This window comes from Electrophorus electricus, chromosome 19, assembly GCF_041902795.1.
Source record: "Electrophorus electricus isolate QZ-2024a chromosome 19, ASM4190279v1, whole genome shotgun sequence".
NCBI classification, from domain to species: Eukaryota; Metazoa; Chordata; class Actinopteri; order Gymnotiformes; family Gymnotidae; genus Electrophorus; species Electrophorus electricus.
In genome coordinates, this window is record NC_137515.1 from 714108 (window position 1) to 737530 (window position 23423).

Below are 23423 nucleotides of genomic sequence, written 5' to 3' on the forward strand. Positions count from 1 at the left end.
AAATCTAAGACTTTGTTAGTAAACATAAGCAAGATTGGACTCAGACTAAATTCACTTACATAGCCATGCCAAAAATCTCAACATGCTTAATAAAATAGGTTTATTCAAATATGCTTTAGGAAGAGACCTAGTAATTTATGTTTTATTATTTGAAAGTCATTAATAAGCAAAAAAGAAAAATACCAAATGAACAATTTTTTAAAATCGATAGACTGAACACCTTAACAAATGAACATCTCCATGACAAATTCTACTCCTCTCCTTCTGGGTCATCTCCAACAGAGTCAATTCCCACCTCCTCATAATCTTTCTCCAGAGCTGCCAAATCTTCACGTGCCTCAGAAAACTCCCCCTCCTCCATTCCCTCTCCAACATACCAGTGCACAAACGCTCTCTTTGCATACATCAGATCAAACTTGTGGTCGAGGCGGGCCCAGGCCTCTGCAATAGCAGTGGTGTTGCTCAACATGCAGACAGCCCTCTGGACCTTGGCAAGGTCACCTCCAGGAACCACAGTTGGTGGCTGGTAGTTGATCCCAACCTGGCAACAGCAGCAGTGTTTTTGATGTAACTGATTCTTGGTGATCTTACTTTAAATCACAGAAGCTTTCAGAAATAAACACAGTGATAGCCTCATTCAAAAACAGAAACACTTGTTATCCACCATTTGTTGAAATGAGAAACATAATACAAATATAAATTGACCGGTACACTAGTGGGCCTCCTAAAACAAATTTACCTTGAAGCCTGTGGGGCACCAGTCAACAAACTGAATGGTCCTCTTGGTCTTGATGGTCGCAATGGCAGCATTGACATCTTTAGGAACCACATCGCCACGGTACAGCATGCAGCAAGCCATATACTTCCCATGACGAGGGTCACACTTCACCATCTGATTGGCAGGCTCAAAACAAGCATTGGTGATCTCTGCAACAGAGAGCTGCTCATGGTATGCTTTCTCAGCAGAGATGACTGGTGCATATGTGACAAGTGGGAAGTGGATGCGTGGATAAGGGACCAAGTTGGTCTGGAACTCCGTCAAGTCGACATTGAGGGCACCATCGAAGCGGAGAGAGGCAGTGATTGAAGACACAATCTGACCAATGAGCCTGTTGAGGTTAGTGTAGGTGGGCCGGTCAATGTCCAAGTTGCGTCGGCAGATATCGTAGATGGCTTCATTGTCCACCATGAAAGCACAGTCAGAGTGCTCAAGTGTGGTGTGAGTGGTCAGGATGGAATTGTAGGGCTCTACTACTGCTGTGGAAACCTACAAGATGAACAGAACACAAATGACAACAGGAAGACCTTCAAACTGTTAACATATTTGGAGAAGAACTTGCATTTTAAGGTGAACTATCACAAATATGCCAAATAATGCTACTCCTAAAGCAAAATCAGCACTAAATTTATAAACTGTCTAATCACACAAAACAAATCTGAAGTCAAATCAAATATGAGGCAATGTGAATACTGTGATACCTGTGGTGCAGGGTAAATGGCAAATTCAAGTTTGGATTTCTTGCCATAGTCTACTGACAATCGTTCCATCAAAAGAGAAGCAAAGCCTGAGCCTGTGCCACCCCCAAAGCTGTGGAAGATGAGGAAGCCCTGGAGCCCAGTGCACTGGTCAGACTGAGAAAGTAAAATGGAAAAAAAAGAGGAATAAAAAGTCAACTTTATATTTGTCAATATAAAGTGCAATTTTAGACAACATTACACCAAAATGAGTGAAGAATTAAACCTTACCAGTTTGCGAATGCGATCGAGCACCAGGTCAACGATTTCTTTGCCGATGGTGTAATGGCCTCTCGCGTAATTGTTGGCAGCATCTTCCTTTCCAGTAATAAGCTGCTCAGGGTGAAACAGTTGTCTGTATGTCCCAGTACGAACCTCATCTTTAAATGCAGAAAAAGAAAAAGCCATGCTCTTGCATTATATATAGCCACAGAGATTGTTAAAATTGCAGTGAAGCACACAAGGTTTGCAAACAGGATGTTTCGGACAGAAGTCCTTCAAAGCTATGCAAGCACCTCAAATCATTTTTGTGTGTGTTTATGGTAAAAGGAATATTGATGTATATCCAGTTCATTTCAAAAGTCAGAAGATAGGAAGGTACCTTGGTACTAAACTGGAAATGTTTTCATGTATGCTTACCAACAACAGTTGGTTCAAGATCCACGAACACCGCCCTTGGCACATGTTTCCCCGCGCCCGTCTCGCTGAAAAACGTGTTAAAGGAGTCGTCTCCTCCTCCGATTGTTTTATCACTTGGCATTTGGCCATCAGGCTGGATCCCATGTTCAAGACAATATAATTCCCAGCAAGCGTTTCCGATTTGTACGCCTGCTTGCCCCACGTGGATCGAGATGCATTCGCGCTGTATGGAGGGGAAAAAATGTTAGAGTCTAAAAGTTACATTTAATAAATAAATGTAACCCAACTATCAATTATCCACTAAGCTACTCAGATACATAGTTATCTAGTTAGCTAACTAATTATTTCAAATACGTTTTTCTTTCCTCGCCTGACTGATTTAGCTATATCTAGCCTAGCTAATTTAGCTAGTCAGTATTTTAGCTGGCTAATTTGGCAACCTAGCTAGCGTTACTGGTTTAAAGTCAACGTCGTCTATTTGGTTAATTTTGACTTTCTCACTAGCCTAGCTAACCTAACTTGGGAGGTAATCGATAGCTAGGGTCGCTGGCAAAATCACTCATAACTGAGCGTTAGCACGATGAAGCTCGTTTAGCAATAAATACCTCATTAGCTAACCTAGCTAACGTTTCCTTGCACTACAAAATTAGTCACTTACCATTTTTACAGCTTTCAGTGGGAATCAAATCGGAACAATCGTTGTCTGAAAGCTGATCTGTCAACTTTGCTGGTAATTAATGAAGCTAATGTTAGTAAACTTCGGCTTCGTAAGTTTCTACGTGCCAACGTTGGAACTAAAAGACCATTCAGCCGTTAATAAAGCTCAACGGTTTAACTAGCCCCGCCCGCCATAACGTTTCTATGTCTATTTCATGACATGTCAATCATTTGTTTAATTGTTGTCATTGGTTGATTTTTGTAATTTCAGACAAGACATATGACATATGGTGTGCGTGTGAACAGAGATGAGCATTTTTTAAATTCAAAAATTGGTTTGCGGGTTAGCCGGTTATCCATTTTAGTTGAGTACCAGTGAGCTAGTTAAGCTGCAGCCAAAAATAGAGGCCACTCCAAAATATTTCCCAAAAGTGGTTATATTATACAAACCTATTAAAGTTACTCAGAACGTATCCACTTCATAATACCCTGTCTACTAACAGTAATGAACAATGCTATTATCAACAGCCAATAACCTACTAACAACTAACTACCTAGCTAACAACGTCATCCAAGTATATACTGTATGGTTAAATTTTGGCAGTAATCCATCTTCTATTAAGTTTCTATTCGTCTATTAATAACTACGAATAGCTACAGTATGTACTCTATACTTTTGCCATTGAAAATTGCCTATGGTGTCATTTTTACTCAACATGACATTTTTATGAACTGTAGGAACAGTTTCAGCCAGGCCCCAATGCCAGTGTTCTCTACAGCACCCTTGCTAAAAATATTCTGAGGAACTTTGAGTTTATGTTAAAGCAAACAGTTGCTAAGAATGACCAAAGGTTCTGTGTCAGACTTCGCTCTACAGGTAATGCCCCACTGATATTTTTCCAGGAAAGCAGAGTGCCATTCACCTATTGCCTATAAATGGCACAAGTGCAAAATGCAGAAAGCAAAGAAACAATTCACATAGAGAGCTGTTGTACTCAGTAGAATGAGTGGCCGTGTTGGAGACCTTAGCCCTAAGCAGGCTGAAGCTCTGGAACAGGTGATCCTTTTGCAGGTTTATACACTAAACTCCAAAATGAAAATGTTATTACAGCAGTGTTACATAAGTCTGTTTTTATCTGTGTGGTTCTATAACTGCTACCCTAATGATGCATAGTTTCAGTACTGAGCCCTGGTGCACTATCCTACTTTCAAAATGGTTTTGTTGTTGTTGTTTTATAGTTTCGTGAGAAAATTGGAGATGTATACTCCCAGCTTCCCAGTCAAAATGATCATTATCTGCTTCGCTGGCTCCGAGGTGAGGAATAGCTAATTTGGTATTCATTCATTCATACATTAATCATTTGAAATAAATGCAGCTGTGACCTGTGAATAATAATGTATTTTGTATTTTTTAGCCTGAATCATTAGGAGAAGCAGACATTTGAGAAACTTTTATTAAGATAAAGAGTGAACTGAAAAGTAAATTCCAGATCAGGTGTCACAAGTTTTTAAGGTACATAGAAATAATATGCCAATCAAAGTATTTTTTACATTAGTGCTGAATACCTAGAAAAATAAGAATAAATAAATATAAGAAGCTATGCTTCTTGTTTATTTTATATTCAAATGTATAATAAACCAAAAATATGAATGTTGCTTATACTGAAAGCTCACAAATTGAGACAGTGAAAGTGGTGGACCAGCTTGCTTTTCCTGTGCAAGACATTTGAAATCATAAACTATGTATTTTACTTTGAAATCAGAGCATATATTGATTGACTATCAGTGCAGAACAGAGTCCACTCATCTTTTGCTTTATCGGAGTGGTCAGTTACAACATTTTCTATATTGTCTCTCTCTCTCTCTCAGTGCATGCTGTCCCCCATACCTTCACTACTCCTATGAGTCTGTGATGTTTTGAGAATTTCAAGGTCTCAGTGGAATACTAATCTAACCCTGTTGCATACTGAACATCAATCTGTGTGTGTAATATGATAGTTTTTTGCAGGTATAGAAAATTTTGTGTGCTGTAAACTAATGTAAAAAATACTTTGATTGGCATATTATTTCTATGTACCTTAAAAACTTGTGACACCTGATCTGGAATTTACTTTTCAGTTCACTCTTTATCTTAATAAAAGTTTGTCAAATGTCTCTGCTTCTCCTAATGACATTTAAGTGAAATATAAAAATATTACTTAGTGCACCAAGAGAAAAGTTCAAGGTGAAATTATTGGAGCTTCAAGTGCAAATATTTGTAGTTCCATTCACCTGTTCATTGCAAAACCATTTGCTCTTTCCATCTGAGCAGTGTTAAAAATTAAGATGTACCCTTCTTTTTAAAAATGTGAATGAATTCATTTTAATTATGAAAGGAAAGAACTCTTATTCAGGTTATTGAATTTTCCTGCCATTCAGGTTATTGAATTTTCCTGCCATTCAGGTTTTGAATTTTCCTGCCATTCAGGTTTTGAATTTTCCTGCCTTTCATCTGAAGTTTTCCTCTCGCTCTTTACTTCCTTGCAGCCAGGAGCTTCATTGTCCAAAAAGCTGAAGCAATGCTTAGGAAGGTAAAAGGGTTCTTGCCATTCATTCATCCATTCATTTATTCATTCATTCATCATAAATTCTTCTTACCGTTCTAATAAAATAATTCTTGAGTCTGTTAAAATTTCACAAGAAGAGTAGGTTTGTGTGCTAATTTTGTGTGACACAAATGATGTGACACAAAAACCAGAGGAAGCTGAAGACATTAAACCCAGTAATGCTCCAAACAAGTGGAGTGAAGGCATATATATGATGTATGTCATTGTTTTCTAGCACTTGGAGTTTCGCAAGCAAATGAAAGTAGATACAATCGTAGAAGACTGGAAGCCACCAGAGGTAAATTTGATATAAAATCTTTCTACACTAATGTTGTTTACTTTTACAATATACAATCATTGATTTGATCTTGCACAGTGGTTTACAGGTGTGATTTAGCTGTGTATTGGATGGTGTACTAATCTGATCAGGTGATTGAGCAGTACCTGTCCGGTGGAATGTGTGGGTATGACAGAGAGGGAAGCCCTGTCTGGATTGATGTATTAGGCCCCCTAGACCCAAAGGGTCTTCTGATGTCTGCAACCAAGCAAGATTTACTCAGGACCAAAATCAGGGACTCCGAGCGTCTACGAAGAGAGTGCTTAAAGCAATCAGAGAAGGTATGATTTTTTAGAGAATGTTGATGTTGACTTATTAACCTATTTCACTGTATAACACTGGGGCAAAATTAGAATTATTGGGATTTTTTCAGAATTATTCAGTAGTGTTATTTATGTTGTGTGCAAATTTTATTAATCAGCTTGGGAAAATAGTGGAGTCCATCACTCTGATCTATGACTGTGAAGGCCTTGGCATGAAACATCTGTGGAAGCCATCTGTTGATGCATATGGAGATGTGAGGATTCAATCTCTTAATACACTAAGAAATGAGAAGCCTCTGTTAGATTTAAATTTTTACTGATTCAGTTTACTGATATAATTGGTAATGTCTGTCTTTCACATATGTGTTGTTTTGAAGATTCTGACCATGTTTGAGGATAACTATCCTGAAGGCCTAAAGAGGATTCTTATTATTAAAGGTAAGAGTGGTTGTCATGTCAAATAAACTTTATTTGTTTGTTTATATAAATATATAGTATTGTTGGTTATGACGCCACTCAGTACAAAATATGGCTACATATACAGTACAATATACAATTTGACTATTACTCTGTTCTTCCTTTTGTACTTCCTGCAGCTCCTAAAATCTTCCCTATTGCCTTCAACTTGATCAAGCACTTTATGTGCGAAGAGACTCGACGAAAGATTATTGTGATTGGGTGTAAAAATGCTACATTTGATATTATTTTCATTCTTTTTTAGCGTGTAGAAAAAAAAAATTCAATCACAATCAATCTAATTTTATTTTTATCCTAGAAAATTAGATAGTTGTTCGTAATTGGTTCCTAAGGGGAAATCTGGTAGATGTTAAAAGTTATATTATTTCCACTATATTAAAGCCAACTGGGAAGAAGTACTGCAGAAGTATATAGCACCAGATCAACTGCCTGTAGTCTATGGAGGTTCACTAACAGATCCAGATGAAGACCCTTACTGTAAAACCATGGTGAGTTTTATGCAGAGGCAAGAGTACATGCACTCAGTTAACAAATGTACTGGCACCCAGTCAGAACTCTTCATTAATCATAATTGGGCTTTTCTTCCAGATTAATTATGGTGGCACAGTGCCAAAATCCTACTACCTTCAGGATGCCATCAAAGTCCAGTATGACAAGTGCATCACTATCAACCGTGGGTCTGACCACCAGCTGGAGTATGAGATGCTCATCCCTGACTGCTTATTACGGTGAGTGGCACTTTCACTCGCCTTGTTTTATCTGTCATTCTGTACTGCTTTTTAGGCCTCTTTTATACTAAACTATTCCCCCATTTATTTTTGCTCAACTCCAGATGGCAGTTTGCTAGTGATGGGGCCGATATTGGTTTTGGCATTTACATAAAGACTAAAGTTGGTGTTAAACAGAAAGTTGGAGAAATGCAAGAGGTGTTGCCGACTACACGTTACAATGCCCATCTGGTGCCAGAAGATGGATCCTATACCTGTGACCAGCCAGGTGTCTGTAAGTGAAAATGTACTAAATATTAGTGTTCCTTTTAACAACGCAAATGCTTTGGGTCAGTGTCAAGTGTTTGATGATGCCCTACCCTAATCTGCTAATATACTGGGAATATCTATTTCCTATATATTTCCTGTGATTTTATGATCACAGATGTCAAATCACAAAGGTGCAATTGTATATAGATATTCTTGTTTTGTAACACATATCATACAACTTCTTATTTTCAATAATTTAATCTTTCGATCTTTATTTCTATCTGTTGGACTCTTCAGATGTTCTGCGATTTGATAACACATACAGTGTGATTCACTCAAAGAAGATAAGATTCACAGTGGATGTTGTTTTACCTGCCATGCACACAAATTCCGAAGAACAGGCATGAAGCCAGACTGGAGAAAGAACACTTCACATACCCAGCACTTGACATGATCACTGGACACTTCAGTAGAAATGAAGTTTGAATCATTATAACTGGAGAAGTGCAATTCAAGAACAGATTTATAGGTCAATCTTAATTCACTTAATCTGTGTGAATCTGTAACATTAAAATATGTTTGACTCAACATTAAAACACATACTTAGGCATTTATTTTAAATGTAAATAATTTGATTGTTGTTTGGGAAAACATATGATTTGGCAAACAGGCAGCTCCGCTGTGGATGTGTGTTAATGGCACAGTGCAATACTGCATGGCGATGGTTCTTTCAGAAAGTGAAATGTCTGTTCCTGCTTGTAATGGAAATTGTTCCACCCACAGATGTCTTGCATGTAAAATAATGATTTGTAATATTATTAGAAATAATAATAATATTTGAATCAAATGTTAAATTATTTATTTAATGGTACAAGAAGGAACTAATCTTTTGGAACATTGATTTGAGCCAGATTGTTTCTGTTGTAGTATGATATAGGCCTAATTATGTGCGGATTGGTACTGGAATCTGAATTAATGAGGTCAACAGTGTGGACTCTCTTTGCTAACTAGCATCTCTACCATTGTAGCCTTGAGTCATGATGTGTAATAGTATAAAATGTGTGGCATTAGGGCGCATTGTTCATTGTATACACTGGTAGGGCAAGAAATCACTTATAGGCTAAATCATATTTGTCAGTAATTTAGAGAACAGAAACTTGTAGATTGCATAAATTAAAGGAAAAATAAGTCATTATTCAAATTATGAAACATTCATTATACTGACACCTGGTAGCCTGGATGTTTCAGAGATTCTGTACTAAATTTATTTTAAATATGGCCGCCTCCTTGTGGGGCACCTGTTATATGGAGCATCAGCTGGCTCATTTGAGGAATGAAGCATTGCTACAAGTATCAAATTTGATTATGTGAGCTGCACTTTACAGAACATGTATAAAGACTATAATCAGTTTCATAAATATTGTGTGACACTTTTTGTTGGTAAATGACGTATTGGTCCTTTAAACCCAGTAAATGATGGCAAAGGTGTCATCATTTTGTGTACAACTGATTGTGGTGTATGGAGTTTTTCACTTTGCAACCAAAGTGTAATCTGATTGATGCATGGCATTTACTGTTGCGCTAAGGTTTCTTAATAGTGAAAGGAATAGACCCTCCTTATCACGTCTCAATTCTTTTGCTAATTAATGACACCTAGACAATAATGTAGACAATATTTCTGTTACTGTCATTGTTTCCTGAGAAGTAAAGTCAATTTGACATACAAGGGCATGTCACTGCATACGCACTCGTACATAAGAAGTCCTCTGATATGTTGTATGTCTTGTACATGTATGTTATGCGTGTCGTGTGCATTTACCGAACCAGGAGCACGCGCTCCTAGGCAGTACGTTACATCTACAGTTATAAAACTTAAGAACAAGTCGTTTTTGCATATTACGCCCTTGAGATAAAATTGTCATTTAATTGTAATTAATATATATATATAATCTTGATACCTTTTAGCAGAACAAAAAAATCAAGGGACTTGGTGGCTGATGAAATCACAATTTTGTGAAATTAGTCAACAGTGTTTTGAAACACCAAGTGTTTTTTAAACTGAGCTTTATCATTCATGCAGAAAAATGAACTATATATATATATATATATATATATATATATATATATATATATATATATATATATATATATATAACATTTTTAAAAATTTGATTCATTTTATTTTTTTTTCCTACTCAGCTCTGGGGGGGAAAAAAGAGACCACTACAAAATGATCAGTTTCTCTAGTTTTACAATTGATGGGTATATGACCAGGCTGAGCAGTTTTGTTTTATTTTTGTTTTATAAACTACTGGCAACATCAAAATTCCAGATAAAAAATATTGTATTTTAGAGCATGCTTGTTTTTTTTAATGAAAAATACTAATGATCAAAATAACAAAACAGAAATTTCAGACCACAAATAATGCAAAGAAAACAAGCTCATATTCATTTATAAACAACACAGTACTAATATTTCAATTTAGGATGAGTCAAGAAATCAATATTTGGTGGAATAACCCTGCTTTTCAATCACAGCTTTCATGCGTCTTGGCATGCTTTCCACCAGTCTTTCACTTTACTGTTGGGTAACTTTACGCCACTCCTGGCACAGAAATTACAGGAGCTCAGCTTTGTTTGATGGCTTGTGACCCTCCATCTTCCTCTTGATTTATGTGTCCTTCACAAAGACAAATCTGCCCGATTCCAGCCTTGCTCAAACACACCCAGATCACCGATCCTGCACCAATTTTCACAGTGGGTGCGAGACACTCAGACTTGTAGGCCTCTCCATGTCTCCATCTAACTATTACATGACCAGGTGTTGGACAAATCTAAAAACTGCACTCAGAGAAAATGACCTTACTCCAGTCTTCTATAGTCCAATCCTTACGGTCTTTCGCAAACTTCAGTCTGGCTCTTCTTTGCTTCTCCTAGAGGACTTTTTCTAGCTTTGGATGACTTCAGCCCTGCCTCCAGAAGCCTGTTTCGAACCGTCCTCTCTGTGCAATTCACCCCAGCTGCTGCATGCCATTCTTTTTGTAGGTCACTTGACGTCATCTTGCGGTTGTTAAGTGATATTCAAATGAGCTAGCGATCATCATGGTCATGTTTGACCTCTGCGAGTCTGTAGCTGTTGTTGTCCCATGTGTTTGCTGCTTGACCTTGTTCTTATGAACCTCACTTTTTGAAATTTTCAGGATGGAAGCAACCTGACACTCACTGTATCCCTCTGCCAGGAAAGCTACAACTGGACCCTTCTTTTCCTCATTAAGAACCTTTCTTTTCAACTCTTTTGGCATTGTCTGTAGCTGTATTTTGACTACATTTACTTTTTGAGTAGTCCTGGCACTGCTTTTCCCATCCAGCTGGTTCTGAAACAAGAGAATAGTGATGACAGCAGCAGAGGTTTTTATACTGTTGCTCGTTAGAACAGGACTTTAAGATGTTCAGCATCTCATTAAGTAGATTGAGGTGTGTCAGTGAAGGAATTCAACAAACACTTGAATGGAATGGCTGCTGTGGAGATGCTGATTTAAGAAAAATTGGAGTGGTCTCATTTTTTTCTGGAGCTATATATATATATATATATATATATATATATATATATATATATATATATATATAGAGAGAGAGAGAGAGAGAGAGAGAGAGAGAGAGAGAGAGAGAGAGATTACCTGTGCGCGTTAGTGGGCGTTGCGTTCTGATGAGGGCGGTGCAGGGAGCTAAGCGTGTGACGTCACTCACAGCTCATAAACATGGCGACAGACTGGCGCGGACAGGGATGTGTTCTCACGTTAACCGTTTTTCTTTGGACATCTTTCGGTGCTCGAACGGAAGCAGCGAGTGTCGTTGGAATTCCGATACTGGGCATGAGGCTGGAGAAAAGCAGTAAAGCAGCCACTACCACAGATGTGGGGATGATTGAGGTAACGGAGGGGAGTAGTGTCCAGCTCAGGTTTTACGGGCTACAGCTGACCTCGGACTCCTCGGCTCAGATCAGGTTCACCGACCATGCGAATGAGGATGACTCCTTGGACCGACATGCAGTAATAAACAGGACCTGTGTTGATTTTACCAAAGACATTAGCATAAATAGCCATATGAATGTCAGCAGTCGCGGTACGTCTGGTGTGTTGAGTGTAAACGTTAAGACGCTCCGTAAGACTGAGCGGCAGAGGCAGTATTGCTTATGCGTTAAGAGTCCGGAAGGGAACTGGTACATGTTGTCGGATGACGATTGCATGTTAAGAGTTGTTGAGGAGAAAATGTCAATTTTGCCTCTGTGGCTTCAGATCATTCTGGTTTCTTGCCTCCTTGTTCTGTCAGGCATATTTAGTGGACTTAACCTAGGGCTAATGGCACTAGACCCAATGGAGCTTCGTATTGTGCAAAGTTGCGGCACTGATAAGGAGAAGAGGTATGCTCGAAAGATCGAGCCCATTCGTAATAAAGGGAACTACCTGCTTTGTTCCTTGCTGCTGGGGAATGTGCTGGTAAATACTACACTTACCATCCTTCTGGACGATTTGATCGGCTCCGGTTTGGGTGCTGTGGTAGTATCCACTGTTGGCATAGTGATCTTTGGTGAAATCATACCACAGGCACTCTGCTCTCGCCATGGTTTGGCAGTTGGTGCAAATACGATCCTGTTAACCAAATGCTTTATGCTCCTCACATTCCCGTTGTCTTTTCCGATTAGCAAGCTGCTTGACTGTTTGCTGGGACAGGAAATTGGCACTGTTTACAACAGGGAGAAGCTGGTGGAGATGTTGAAGGTGACTGAACCGTACAATGACTTGGTGAAGGAGGAACTGAACATGATCCAGGGGGCCTTGGAGCTGAGGACCAAGACAGTGGAGGATGTGATGACCCCCCTTAACAACTGCTTCATGATCAAGTCGGATGCAGTGCTGGATTTCAACACGATGACGGAGATCATGGAGAGCGGCTACACGCGCATCCCTGTCTATGAAGACGAGCGCTCCAACATCGTGGACATTCTGTATGTGAAGGATTTGGCCTTTGTTGATCCAGATGACTGCACAACGCTTAAAACTGTCACCAAGTTTTACAACCATCCTGTCCACTTTGTCTTCTACGACACCAAGCTGGACGCCATGTTGGAGGAGTTCAAAAAAGGTTAGTTATGCTGACTAGTGCCAGTGTAGCACATTTAAAGACTGAATGCCAGGTACCAACATGACTGAAAATAATGAATTGACCTGTCTTGACTGTCAGAATAGCAGAAATCATAATGAGACCACTTGTACACTGCCCTTTTGTGCTCATATTGATTTTGGAATCCATAGTTCTGCACACATGTAGAGCTCAGTCAATAACCATATGTTTTCTCTTTCACTGTATTTTGCTGTGCCTCAGACAGTCACATTAATTATTGAAAATGTAGATGTGACTGATGTCAAATTTCTGCTGGTTATTAAGGTACATCACGTTGACAGTCTTTAGTTTCACCAACTTGACTTCCTAATCTGCTGTCATTCGTAACCACACACCATCTTTTCTTTCGGTAGTAATTTATGTCCCTTATGATGAATCACATAATGGCATAGTGATGGTGTGTGTTAGTGTATCTATATATAAACCTTACAGTATAGATAAATCTTACTATGAACACAAACTGTATGTCTAATTATAAATAGCTAAGTCTAAAACAAATGGTCTTACCCTAGCAGATGTTTGATATATCCTACATATTATTATAAATGATGTTGTGGGCACACCTTAATATATATTTTTGTTAAAATATTTAGTGACGATGAGCAAAAACAATATTTCTGAAAAAGTAATTCGTTCAGTAGTGTTACATATATCTACATCAGACTAAATCCATATTGAAAGTAGATAACAGTTAGATAATATCACCCAGCAATAATCGCATTGCTCTGTGTTGATAGCCTAGTTTTTTTAGGTCCCTGTGATCCATGTTTTGAGATGACGGGCTGACTGATGCATCTGCTATGGGGGGGGGTTTCTGACCACTGCAGAACTGCAAAGGCCATCGACAGCTCATCGAATGCTTTCCAACACTACATTAATCAAAAACATTTCTGCTGACAACATGGGCAGAATACACAATAGATGCACACTAACCGTAATAAAGTTTGGACACATATAAGATATGCTAACTGAATCTGTTTGATAAACTCTGAGTGGGATATTTTGCTGCAAATTTATCAAAGTATAATGTGAAGACCCTCTGGAATATGACCTCATTCGGCAGCCACTGAAACACCAGAGTCAGACATTGTTCTATATTCGCATGTACTGAAATCTGTCACTGTGCTGCTTATCACCTGACATGCTGTGAAGTGTGTTACCGTGCAAGCTGTGGAACAACCCACGACACATTAACACACAGGCTCCCTATGACTTTGGAGGACATTAGGTCACCTACCACACATCCAGATCCTCTTTCACACATTTCACTTTTTACTCCAATAATGATGTATTTTTCTAACTGTGACACAACACCAGGTTTTAACATTTATTGCCATAGGTGAAGCCATCTGAGCTCCACAGTATCATTCTGTCACAACAGATTAAACGTTCAGCAGAGATTAACTTTAGAAACCACTTTTGTTTGAAATGCAGTACTCAGACAAGAAATCTCTTCATTGACTTGAGGTATGAAAATCTTCGCATCTTGCAAATGGGACATACAAACTGTTTAATTCTGGCATTCTCCACCACAGGTAAATCTCACCTGGCCATAGTGCAGAGAGTGAATAATGAAGGTGAAGGAGACCCTTTCTATGAGGTGCTGGGACTGGTCACACTGGAGGACGTCATCGAGGAGATCATAAAGTCAGAGATCCTGGACGAGTCAGACCTGTACAGTGAGTTGACCTGAAAGCAATTTGTCTAATATTCACCAGTCGGTGACAATGTTTCTCACAAAATGTTTTGTCAATTTTCTTTTTATATCAGCTGATAACCGCCACAGGAAGAAGGTAGACCCTAATAAGAATAAGAGGGACTTCTCAGCCTTTAAACAAGAAAGTGAATCCAAGGTTAAGATCTCGCCACAGCTCCTCTTGGCTGCGCATCGGTTCCTGGCCACTGGTATGTTCCCCTGTAGCTCGACCTTCCCTAAGTGCTTTGTAGGGAATGTTTGGAGAACCGTTGTCTGGGTGTGGAGAGGATCTTGATCTGGATCTATCTCTTTAGAGGTAAGCCTCTTCGGTCCACTCCAGATCTCCGACAAGGTCTTGTTACGGATCCTTAAGCATCCGGACGTCATCCAGGAGATCAAGTTCAACGAGAGCAATAAGCACTCACAACATCACTATATTTACCAGCGCAGCAAGCCGATCGACTATTTCATCCTCATCTTACAGGTAAGTGACGGTTGTGATTGATTATTGATTGATTAAGTTATTTACCTGAGCTTCACCAAACCAGATTCCATACAGTGGGATTTTGCTATAGCGACAACAGTAAATTGCAAATATGAAACAATACTGGAATAACTCTGTGATTAACTTAGGCTATATCCCATTGTATGTTAACTGAACTGTCAAATGAACATTGGATTCAATAGGTGCTGCATCTAGGCATAAACTCTGTCACAGTGACAAGAACAATCTTTTAGGTGTGTGTTTAAGTCTTGGCCATTCGCTGGTGATGGCTTATGGATGTCCTCCAGCTCTGTGCCCTGTGGCATCATCTGGGCTCATGTTACACAGTGAGGGGCGAGGCAGCAGCTGCAACCCTGTTGTAGGCTGAACAAGTGTGGCCCACAGGCTGCCATTCACTGACTTTGAACCTGGGTACTAATTCCACCCCCCTCCCCTACACACACACACACACACACACACACACACACACACACACACACACACACACACACACACACACTCTCTTCATACTTTCAGTGGCTTTATTTTATGATGATGGCCACAGGTGGTAGAGGTGCAAGGCAGATTCACAGGCCCTGCTTTTTCATGCTAAAGTTTGAAGGAACATGTTGCTTACCAAATTCACAGCCGTGAGACCAAATCATTGTTGCACCTCCCTTCAGCTGAAGGCGGACAAATGGGGGGGGCCTTGCCTCCTTAGACCTAGACGCACTATGCCCTCCGTAGGGAGTTGAATTGGGCTACGGTTATGACGGTCAGGGATTGGGATTACCAGTCATGTCACACCGAGCGCACCCAGAAAGCGCACACTAAAGTGGGCTTCGCCACTGAAGAGAGCCCCACTCAGCACTTTATGACACTACCAATGCCACAGGCTGTACAACCTGCTCACTTATAACAACAATGAAATGCACATTTTTATGCTGTTGCGTGATTCAAGGAAATGTATAAAAGGATAGGTAATTTGAATATTGGTACAAGTAAACAAATGTTTTGTTTTTGTTTTTCATTTTTTGTGGATAGGCTCATTCCTTTTGAAGTTGGGAATTCCTTGAGAGTGAAGAGTTCATCTCTGTTAGTCCTGGGTCTGATTTGCTGGCAGTGTCTGTGAAATTAGACCCATGTAATGGAGCTTTTATTTGTGCATGTGTGAGTGAGCATGGGTGTCCACCGGTGTGCACAGGTGTGCACACATATCAATGGGTGTACATGGGTGTATGTAGGTGTGCAGGGGTGGGTGTGCATGACCAAGGTGAGCAGCTGCTGATGGTGTGACAGTATCTGTTACCTTGCATTATTCAGCAGGAGCACATGACCATAGAAGCAGACAGGGCCTTTGGGTTTCAGTACTAAAGGAAGATTTACATTTACCCTGTAGCTCATGGAACTCGAGAGCCAGCAGGAGCTGAAGTGGCTGATTCCCGTGGTCTGTCCTTTGACCCAGAGCTGAAAAAGAACACAACACACCCATGCTGGCATGCTATAGCCCATAGCTTATTGTTTTTGTACATCTGTTTGGGTGTTGCGTGATTGCCTGTTTGGCTACATCTGAATGTCTTTTGGTCACAGCTTAAATTACAGTCAATGGATCGTGTTTGTTGAACGTCATTTTTAGTTGATGAACAGGTTTTTTCTGAACAGCAAACGGCACTCGTGCTGCAAGGAGTTCTCAAATATCGCCCTCAAAATACAGCATCAGTTCTGACATGTTCTGGTTAAGCACCGATACAATAAAGGACTGCACCATGTGTCCGAAGTTAATCGTCGTGATGGCAGACACTTGGTTTGCACTCTTTCTATGTCTCCTCTCTCGCTCAGGGCCGAGTGGAGGTGGAGGCGGGAAATGAGAACATGAAGTTCGAGACGGGCCCCTTTTCTTTCTACGGTATTATGGCATTAACTACTCCGTCCTTGGGTGAGTCTTAACATGGACATCTTCACATCTCTCCTGTCTAACACTGCTAGAGAAACAGCAGATTCTTCTGTAGCTCATCTGATTAGCTGTAGTTATGTTCTTATCAGATACCGACTACAAATATGCTCATGAATGCTAGTGTCATTCAGTAATCAGGTCCAGTATCATTCAGTAATCAGACCAGATGGACTGGATCATGGTGAGCATGTGCCTTCTTCAAATAGAAACAAGCATAAGGACTGATTACTCATTGTTATGTGTTTTAAACCAATATAAACTGAAATCATATAAACTGAAATAGTTTTAAAATAGATTTGCTCATTTGTTCACACTTCTGGGAAAGGGCAGGATTTCAGCCTGACAGGAAACACTCCCAACACCGTGCAAGCACCATCCCTGTTTCAGTGACCACCATTTTTACAAATGTAAAATAATAATATTATTATTATTTTACATTTTAATATGGTGTGGCAGTAAACTTTATTTTTCCTCATAGTTTTCCTCATTTTGATTTTTTTTTTATTTTATTATTTTTTTTTTTTTATAAACTCTTCAAATATGTATTCATATTTTGAATCCCTTAGTACAATATCTCATTAGAAGTGTGGCCCCAGTAAACAAAGTTGCAGGTGAGGGTGAAAACACTTCACTGTGTTGACATCTAGTATGACATCTACATCGCTGCTGCATTTTGAACTGTGCTTAGACTGTAACCTCTGGTGTTTCATGTGCCGAGCATCTGTCTGAGTGTCTCCATGTGTTTATGTGCACAGAATACCAGCATTATTTTATATTGTTAAAATGCCACTGATCTTTGTAATGTATAAATGATCTTTGTAATCTGACTGTTGTAGTGAGAATACATTCCTGATTGGTCACAACAAGGTGTATATAAGTCAGGCGATCGTCTCATAAAAGACAGTCGTGTGATCACCTCAAGTCCCACTGATTCCAGTTACTCTGCTGGGCTCCTGTACCAGTTGATTGTGGCACAAAGAACAGAACAAAAAGTGGCTGGAAGATTTACAATGAAACAAACAAAAATGACATTCCATGGAGTCACCATGTAATCAAGCAGTGACAAAAAGATGCGCTGATCTGTGTAATTGGTTGCTGTGTGGAGAAACTTGGTCATATTAGACACGTTTATCGATAACTGGGTGAGTCAAAGCCAAGGTAGGGAGTAAACTGGGGAAAGCGGCCCGACATTGAGACTGTGATTCATGATGGACCGAATGCGGACTGTAAAGATGGTCTCTGTCTCTCCCCTCCTCTTCTCTGGCTGTCGCTCTTTGCCCCACCCCAGCTATCACGCCCTCTCTGTCACCCTTGATGGTGTCACCCAAGCCCCGGCGACGCCTCTCTCTTAAGAGGTTTTCTCTGTTCTCTCGCTTCCCAGGTAAATTCCTGCATGTCGGGAGCTATGGTAGCATTAACGGGGGATTTAGGGAGTGGGCGTGTCTTTAACGAAATAACTAATTAAAAGAAAAAAAACATCGGCCTTTCCCAGTTCATCCACTCAGGAGCCCTTGTCCAGCATGTACAACCTCTGCAGGGGGGTGAAGCTGTGGTTAAAGGCTTGAACCATCTAATCACAGCTTTCTTTATGCATTTATGTTAATGGGGTGTTTAATATGTAAATGATAGGTGTAATTTTCATTGGTCCTCGTCCACACCAAGGTCCATTGATTTGAATGTAGGCAAGAGAACATCACTTAGGAAAGTATGACGTGTCGGGGTGAAAGTGAAAACACGACTTGCTGGACACGTGGACTCTGGCTCTGAGTGGACTGAACTGCAGTCCAGACTTCTGCCCCCTTATTTTCTCCTAATTTCACTTCCTTTGCCGAGAGCTCACTCAGCCTCAGTCGCAGCCCACAGACCCAACCCTGGTCCAGACAACCCAAGCTTTGGTGTCATATCTGCCAGGCATTTCTTGAATTAGTGCAGTTCTTTTTTTCAGTTATTGGCCACATTGTCAATTATGTATGAACTTATTTTTTTGCCTTTTGTCTGGTCTGTTCCCATTGCTTCTGTCATTGATTTCTATATCACTGTCGTAACAAGGCACTGCATAGTTGTTAGAAATGACACTGCAATAGTAATTCAGGTAAAGGCACTTACTAACTTTAATCTGTAGGGGGAGCCTGTAGATTAATACACAGTATGTACAGATTCTGTGTAACAGATATCGACACGCTATTACATTACTGATGTTACGTGTTTTTTTTTGTTAGTTTTTTTTTGTTTTTTTGTGGTTTTCTTGGTTCATCTGTGGTGTACTTATTTCATATTTTGAGTTGTGTGCTCGAAATGAAATGGAAACAGGCAATGTAAATGTGTCTTGTTAAATTTCCACGTGTTATTTTATGAAGTGCGGGCGTGCCTGCAGGTTTGTGTGGGGGTGGGGGGGGGGTGCGAATGTGTGTTTTAAGCAGGCATATGGGTGTTCAAAATGCACCCATGCAATGGCTTATGATTTGCATCCATCATGGTGCGTCATGCTGGATGGTGCAGGTTGCTAGTCCTGACCACACATCTTCTCTGCCTTCCCCGCGTAGCAGACCTCCACTCGCAGACCCACCAGAGCAGCCTGAACCGCTCAGCTTCCCTCAGCTGCACAGAGAGGGTGGACACCGTGTCCACCAACGGCAGCACCTTGCAGCTCACCAGCACCCCCCCCCCACAGTACATCCCCGACTTCAACGTGCGCACCCTCACAGACCTGCAGTTTGTCAAGGTAGGAGCAACATGGAAAGAAATGATGGCAGCAGCGGAGCTTGTGCAGGCTGGATGGAAGCGTGAAAGCCATACGCAACTAGTTCAACAGAAATCAGCATTTCTATCTAAAGCGTTTGGGTCAAACGCTACAGAGATTGGGGCCAAAAAAAAAGAAAGAAAAGTCTTTTCATATTCTTGACTAGATAAATGGAGGTGAGGGTTATTTAGCCTTTCTACTTAGGGTCTCCAACAGTTTGGATTATTCTGCTTCAGATGAATGTTAATTTGGTCATTCTATTGCTTAATCCTCTTTGTTTGCCGTTGAAGAGAATAATTTGTCAGAATTTCTTTAATCAGTTACTTTGCTTTAATTAGTTACCATACTAGAGTGTATGATTTCAAATACTCAAGTGACCTGGAATTCACCTTAAATAGGTGAATGTGAAAGAGCTATTCAGTGTTTTTCAGACACTTTGAATATAGGACTACATGTAAGACTACAAGCATACTTGTTAAACATGCACCAGTACTCAACCTTTTGTTTGTTTGGGTTTTTTCTTCTTTTTTCAGATCAGTCGTGCTCAGTACCAAAATGGTCTTTTGGCCTCCAAGTTGGATAGTAGCCCTCAGTCTCCCATAAGCAATCACATCCATCTGGACCCCGTTCCTCTGCCGCCCATGACCACTCCCACCTTCTCTGCAAGCCGGAGCTTGACCTCTAGGGAGGGCATCTGCGAGACAACCTCGCTGCTCAACGACAGGAACAGCAAGGCCAACCAGCGCTCCAGCCAACCACTGTCCTACACAAACTCCAACTGCAACTCTAGCCCACACCTCAACTCCCACAGTCAACGAGTCATGCCTCTACACCTCAACATCCACACTATCCCCCACACCTATGCACACACAGAGAGCACAATCTGACTAAGCCACTTCACATAAGCTTCCAAACAATGGACCAAAGACGAGCACGTCATCACCGTCTCAATGGACCAAAGACGAGCTTGTCATCACCGTTCCATCCTTCCTCTTCCCAGTTAGGCCCAGCTGAGTGGCACTTTGCTGGAGACTGGACTGATGAAGCGTGTTTATAAAAATGACCAGTGTGAGGTTAGGAGGCTTTGACTACGTTCACTACAGGCTCATGAGGGCCATTGCTTATTTTTGGCTACCATCACTCTCATGAGGAATGCAAACACACACTACTGTCTCAGATATTTTGGAAGGATGATTCTGTAGCAAGAACCTATGCCTTGGACTACTTGCTCTGGCATTTTTAATCAGTGATTTAACAATATTTCACTAGTGTATATAAGCACTTTTTAAAATCTCTTAGAAAGCATATCCAGCATAGTTTGGGGTGGAAGGGGCAGGTTTGAGATTTACAAACATATGTGATGAGGATCACAAACCATAGGCTACTATTGCCAAGAGCACTCACACCTGCTGTTTTACAGTTAAACTAACTGGGCCCTATGTAGCACAAATCATATTCTTTTCAAAGAGAATTCCATGTGCTTTTTAAAATCTCAGTATATTTACTGCTTTTGCAGTGGAACGCTGTTCTAATACACAACACAGTTATTTGACTTATTAGTTGGTACTCTACTGTAAATGGTATACATGTTAAACTAAGGGGGATTCTCTCTAACAGTTATGCAAATGGCTAAAAGACCAATCACAAAAGGTGTGAAATAATGTAAACAGGTGGTACAGTTCACATCTGTTTGGGTCTGTCAAATTAGTTTTAAGCCACAAGCACAAAAGGTCTAACAGGTCTAACCACAGCGTGTAGACATTAAGTACAGAATATATGCTATACAAATACATGAAAAATTATATTTATTTTTTCCTAAATAATTTGTGTATGTATGATTGTATTAGTTTTGTTTGGACTCAGTTGTGATATTTTGTTTATTTGAGAGCCTGTGATCTGTCCAGACTGTCCAGCACTAGGTACCAGCACTTCTTTAAATGAATGTTTGTGTTTCTCAGTTACAGACCTTTGTGTGGAAGTGTGAGAATGGTTGGGAGTAATGAAATGGAATACCAAGAATCCATTCCAGACCTTAAAATGGACTGTAGCTTTACTGGTGCTGAGACAAGATCCACTGTGAACAGAAACCAAACTGTACATTGAGTGTACTGTACTTTTTCCCTCACACACCAAAGAAAAGCTCCTTAGGACAATGGGGGAAAAAAAAAAATTCTTGCTGATCTAAAGACAAAAACAGTCACCAACTTGATGTTGTATGAATGTTAATGATGGAGACCATTCCACCACTTTAATCACATACTGTCATACAACAGCAACGGGTAGTAAACAGGCCATACGTAGGTCCCCAACGTAGGTCCCCATCCCCATGTACCAGCATGAGGAAACCCTGTGGTAGCATTGCTAGTTCTTCACATTAGATCTCACTTAAAAGTTTAAACGACGCTTTAATTGCATTACCTAATGATCAAAGGTTAACGTAAGGGGAAAATATTCTGATCCTTGTCAGTCAGCAGTATTCTCTCACAGTAGGTCACTAGTTTGACACATGTGTAAAAGTTGTAATGCTCTCATATATGTAATGGTCCCATAGTTCAATTCCTACCCTGCTGGCTAGTGAGATGGCCAGATTGAAAGAGGAGTTGGTCAGTTGCTTGCTTAACTTAACAAATTTTATGGTGATCAATATGTTGTTTTTTTATATGTTGAACATTGTAAAGTGGACACTTGTCCAGTGTTTATATAGCTTTTGAATTATTTATAAATGTGTTGTGGCCTTTTTTGAGAGGGCTGAAAAGAAAAGCAATAGACTAGAATTAGTTGTTACAGGGATTTTGCATATTGGTTTTGCACAAACAGTGGATTTTACCTCAGTTGACATTGCATGTATGCAATAATGAAGTATCCATTGCATTTTAAACCACAATATATGGAAGATAAAAACCATAGTTTTCATGACCATGCAATTTTTGACCATAATTATTGTTTAACATGTCCAGAGTTATCATGTCACATTTCATTGATTATTATAATGGCCAAAGCCTTTTTCCTTTTGATCTGCCTGTATCTCTTTCATTGCAATAATCTTGCTTGCTGACTGGGTTTAAACTATGGAGGGAGCTAAGAACTAATTAAATTCCTTGAAGTCCAGTCCAGTAATCTGCCTTTAATGTTCATGGCCTTTTTTTGACATTTTCACTCCCAGTCGAGTTAAAGCATTTTTTTGTTTTTGTTTTTTACTTTTTTTTTTTTACAATTCCATGTTAGTGACATTTTCACTCCTGGTTGAGTTACAAGATTTTTTTTTCCTCTCCCAGTGAGGCTTCCTCAGTTTTGTGATTTGTGAAGGTTAAAGGTCAAGAACATGTGCTGTAGGCAGTGGGTTCATTTTCCATGGTGCAAGATTTACTGTGAGTGTGGTCATGCGTCTCATGAAGCATTTGAGGTCTTTGCCTTCCAAACCAGCATAGATCTTTTGACCACCAACCTACCCCATTATTTTTCAGAACGTGCTTGTCTTCTATGTACTCTCTGTCTATTTGCCATAGCAAAAACTTGTTTTCCATTGTTATGAAATTTTTTTTGTCTTTTGTGGGAAAAATCCATTATAGTTGTGTAACTTCCAGGTTTTTTTTTTCCTCCCTACATGTTCACTGTTGCCCAGGCATGGATTTTCAAGTGATTCATTATTAATACATGACATGGTGGGTCTGTCTTTAATGGGAAAGAGAATGTAATGACCAAATGTACTGTACCTCTTTGATGGTTCTAAAAGCAATGTGTACACAGTTTGTTATATATATATATATATATATATATATATATATATATATATATATATATATATATATATATATATAAAATCTCTCGTGGGGAGGAATTCGGATAAAGATTGCAATAAAATTTTAACTCTATTTCTCTATAAGAACTGTTCCCCTGTATTTGCTTATACACCTTTGC

The 23423-nt window shown here is 39.8% G+C and overlaps 3 protein-coding genes across 10 annotated transcripts; 2 read left to right on the forward strand and 1 right to left on the reverse strand.

Annotated features, from left to right (window-relative positions):
* Positions 1-8: 8 nt before the first annotated feature.
* tuba7l (tubulin, alpha 7 like) lies at positions 9-2370 on the reverse strand. The gene is made up of 5 exons (XM_027020492.3): positions 2155-2370; positions 1747-1895; positions 1480-1632; positions 740-1267; positions 9-541 (listed from the first exon to the last, which is right to left on the reverse strand). The coding sequence occupies exons 1-5, from the start codon at positions 2273-2275 to the stop codon at positions 251-253; spliced, it is 1242 nt and encodes a 413-aa protein (XP_026876293.1). The 5' UTR covers positions 2276-2370; the 3' UTR covers positions 9-250.
* On the forward strand, positions 1215-9165 carry sec14l7 (SEC14-like lipid binding 7). Of its 6 annotated transcripts, none has more exons than XM_081701821.1 (12): positions 1215-1348; positions 4051-4126; positions 5338-5381; positions 5632-5694; positions 5826-6014; positions 6155-6250; positions 6374-6434; positions 6593-6676; positions 6855-6961; positions 7062-7201; positions 7306-7475; positions 7748-9163. In XM_081701821.1, exons 3-12 carry the CDS (start codon positions 5370-5372, stop codon positions 7855-7857), a joined length of 1032 nt encoding a protein of 343 aa, XP_081557947.1. In that variant the 5' UTR covers positions 1215-1348; positions 4051-4126; positions 5338-5369; the 3' UTR covers positions 7858-9163. The 6 variants fall into 6 exon arrangements, with proteins under 6 accessions (XP_081557947.1, XP_026876988.2, XP_081557942.1 ...); XM_027021187.3 differs by lacking the exon at positions 1215-1348 and adding an exon at positions 3736-3868 and having other exon boundaries at positions 7748-9164; XM_081701816.1 differs by lacking the exon at positions 1215-1348 and adding an exon at positions 3761-3883 and having other exon boundaries at positions 7748-9165.
* Positions 9166-11138: 1973 nt separating this feature from the next.
* cnnm4a (cyclin and CBS domain divalent metal cation transport mediator 4a) lies at positions 11139-23252 on the forward strand. Of its 3 annotated transcripts, XM_081702618.1 has the most exons (8): positions 11139-12592; positions 14167-14310; positions 14402-14536; positions 14642-14811; positions 16651-16747; positions 18054-18146; positions 19312-19487; positions 20039-23252. In XM_081702618.1, exons 1-8 carry the CDS (start codon positions 11209-11211, stop codon positions 20390-20392), a joined length of 2553 nt encoding a protein of 850 aa, XP_081558744.1. In that variant the 5' UTR covers positions 11139-11208; the 3' UTR covers positions 20393-23252. The 3 variants fall into 3 exon arrangements, with proteins under 3 accessions (XP_081558744.1, XP_026877358.2, XP_035391846.1); XM_027021557.3 differs by lacking the exon at positions 18054-18146 and having other exon boundaries at positions 19309-19487; XM_035535953.2 differs by lacking the exon at positions 18054-18146.
* The last annotated feature ends 171 nt before the right edge of the window (positions 23253-23423 follow it).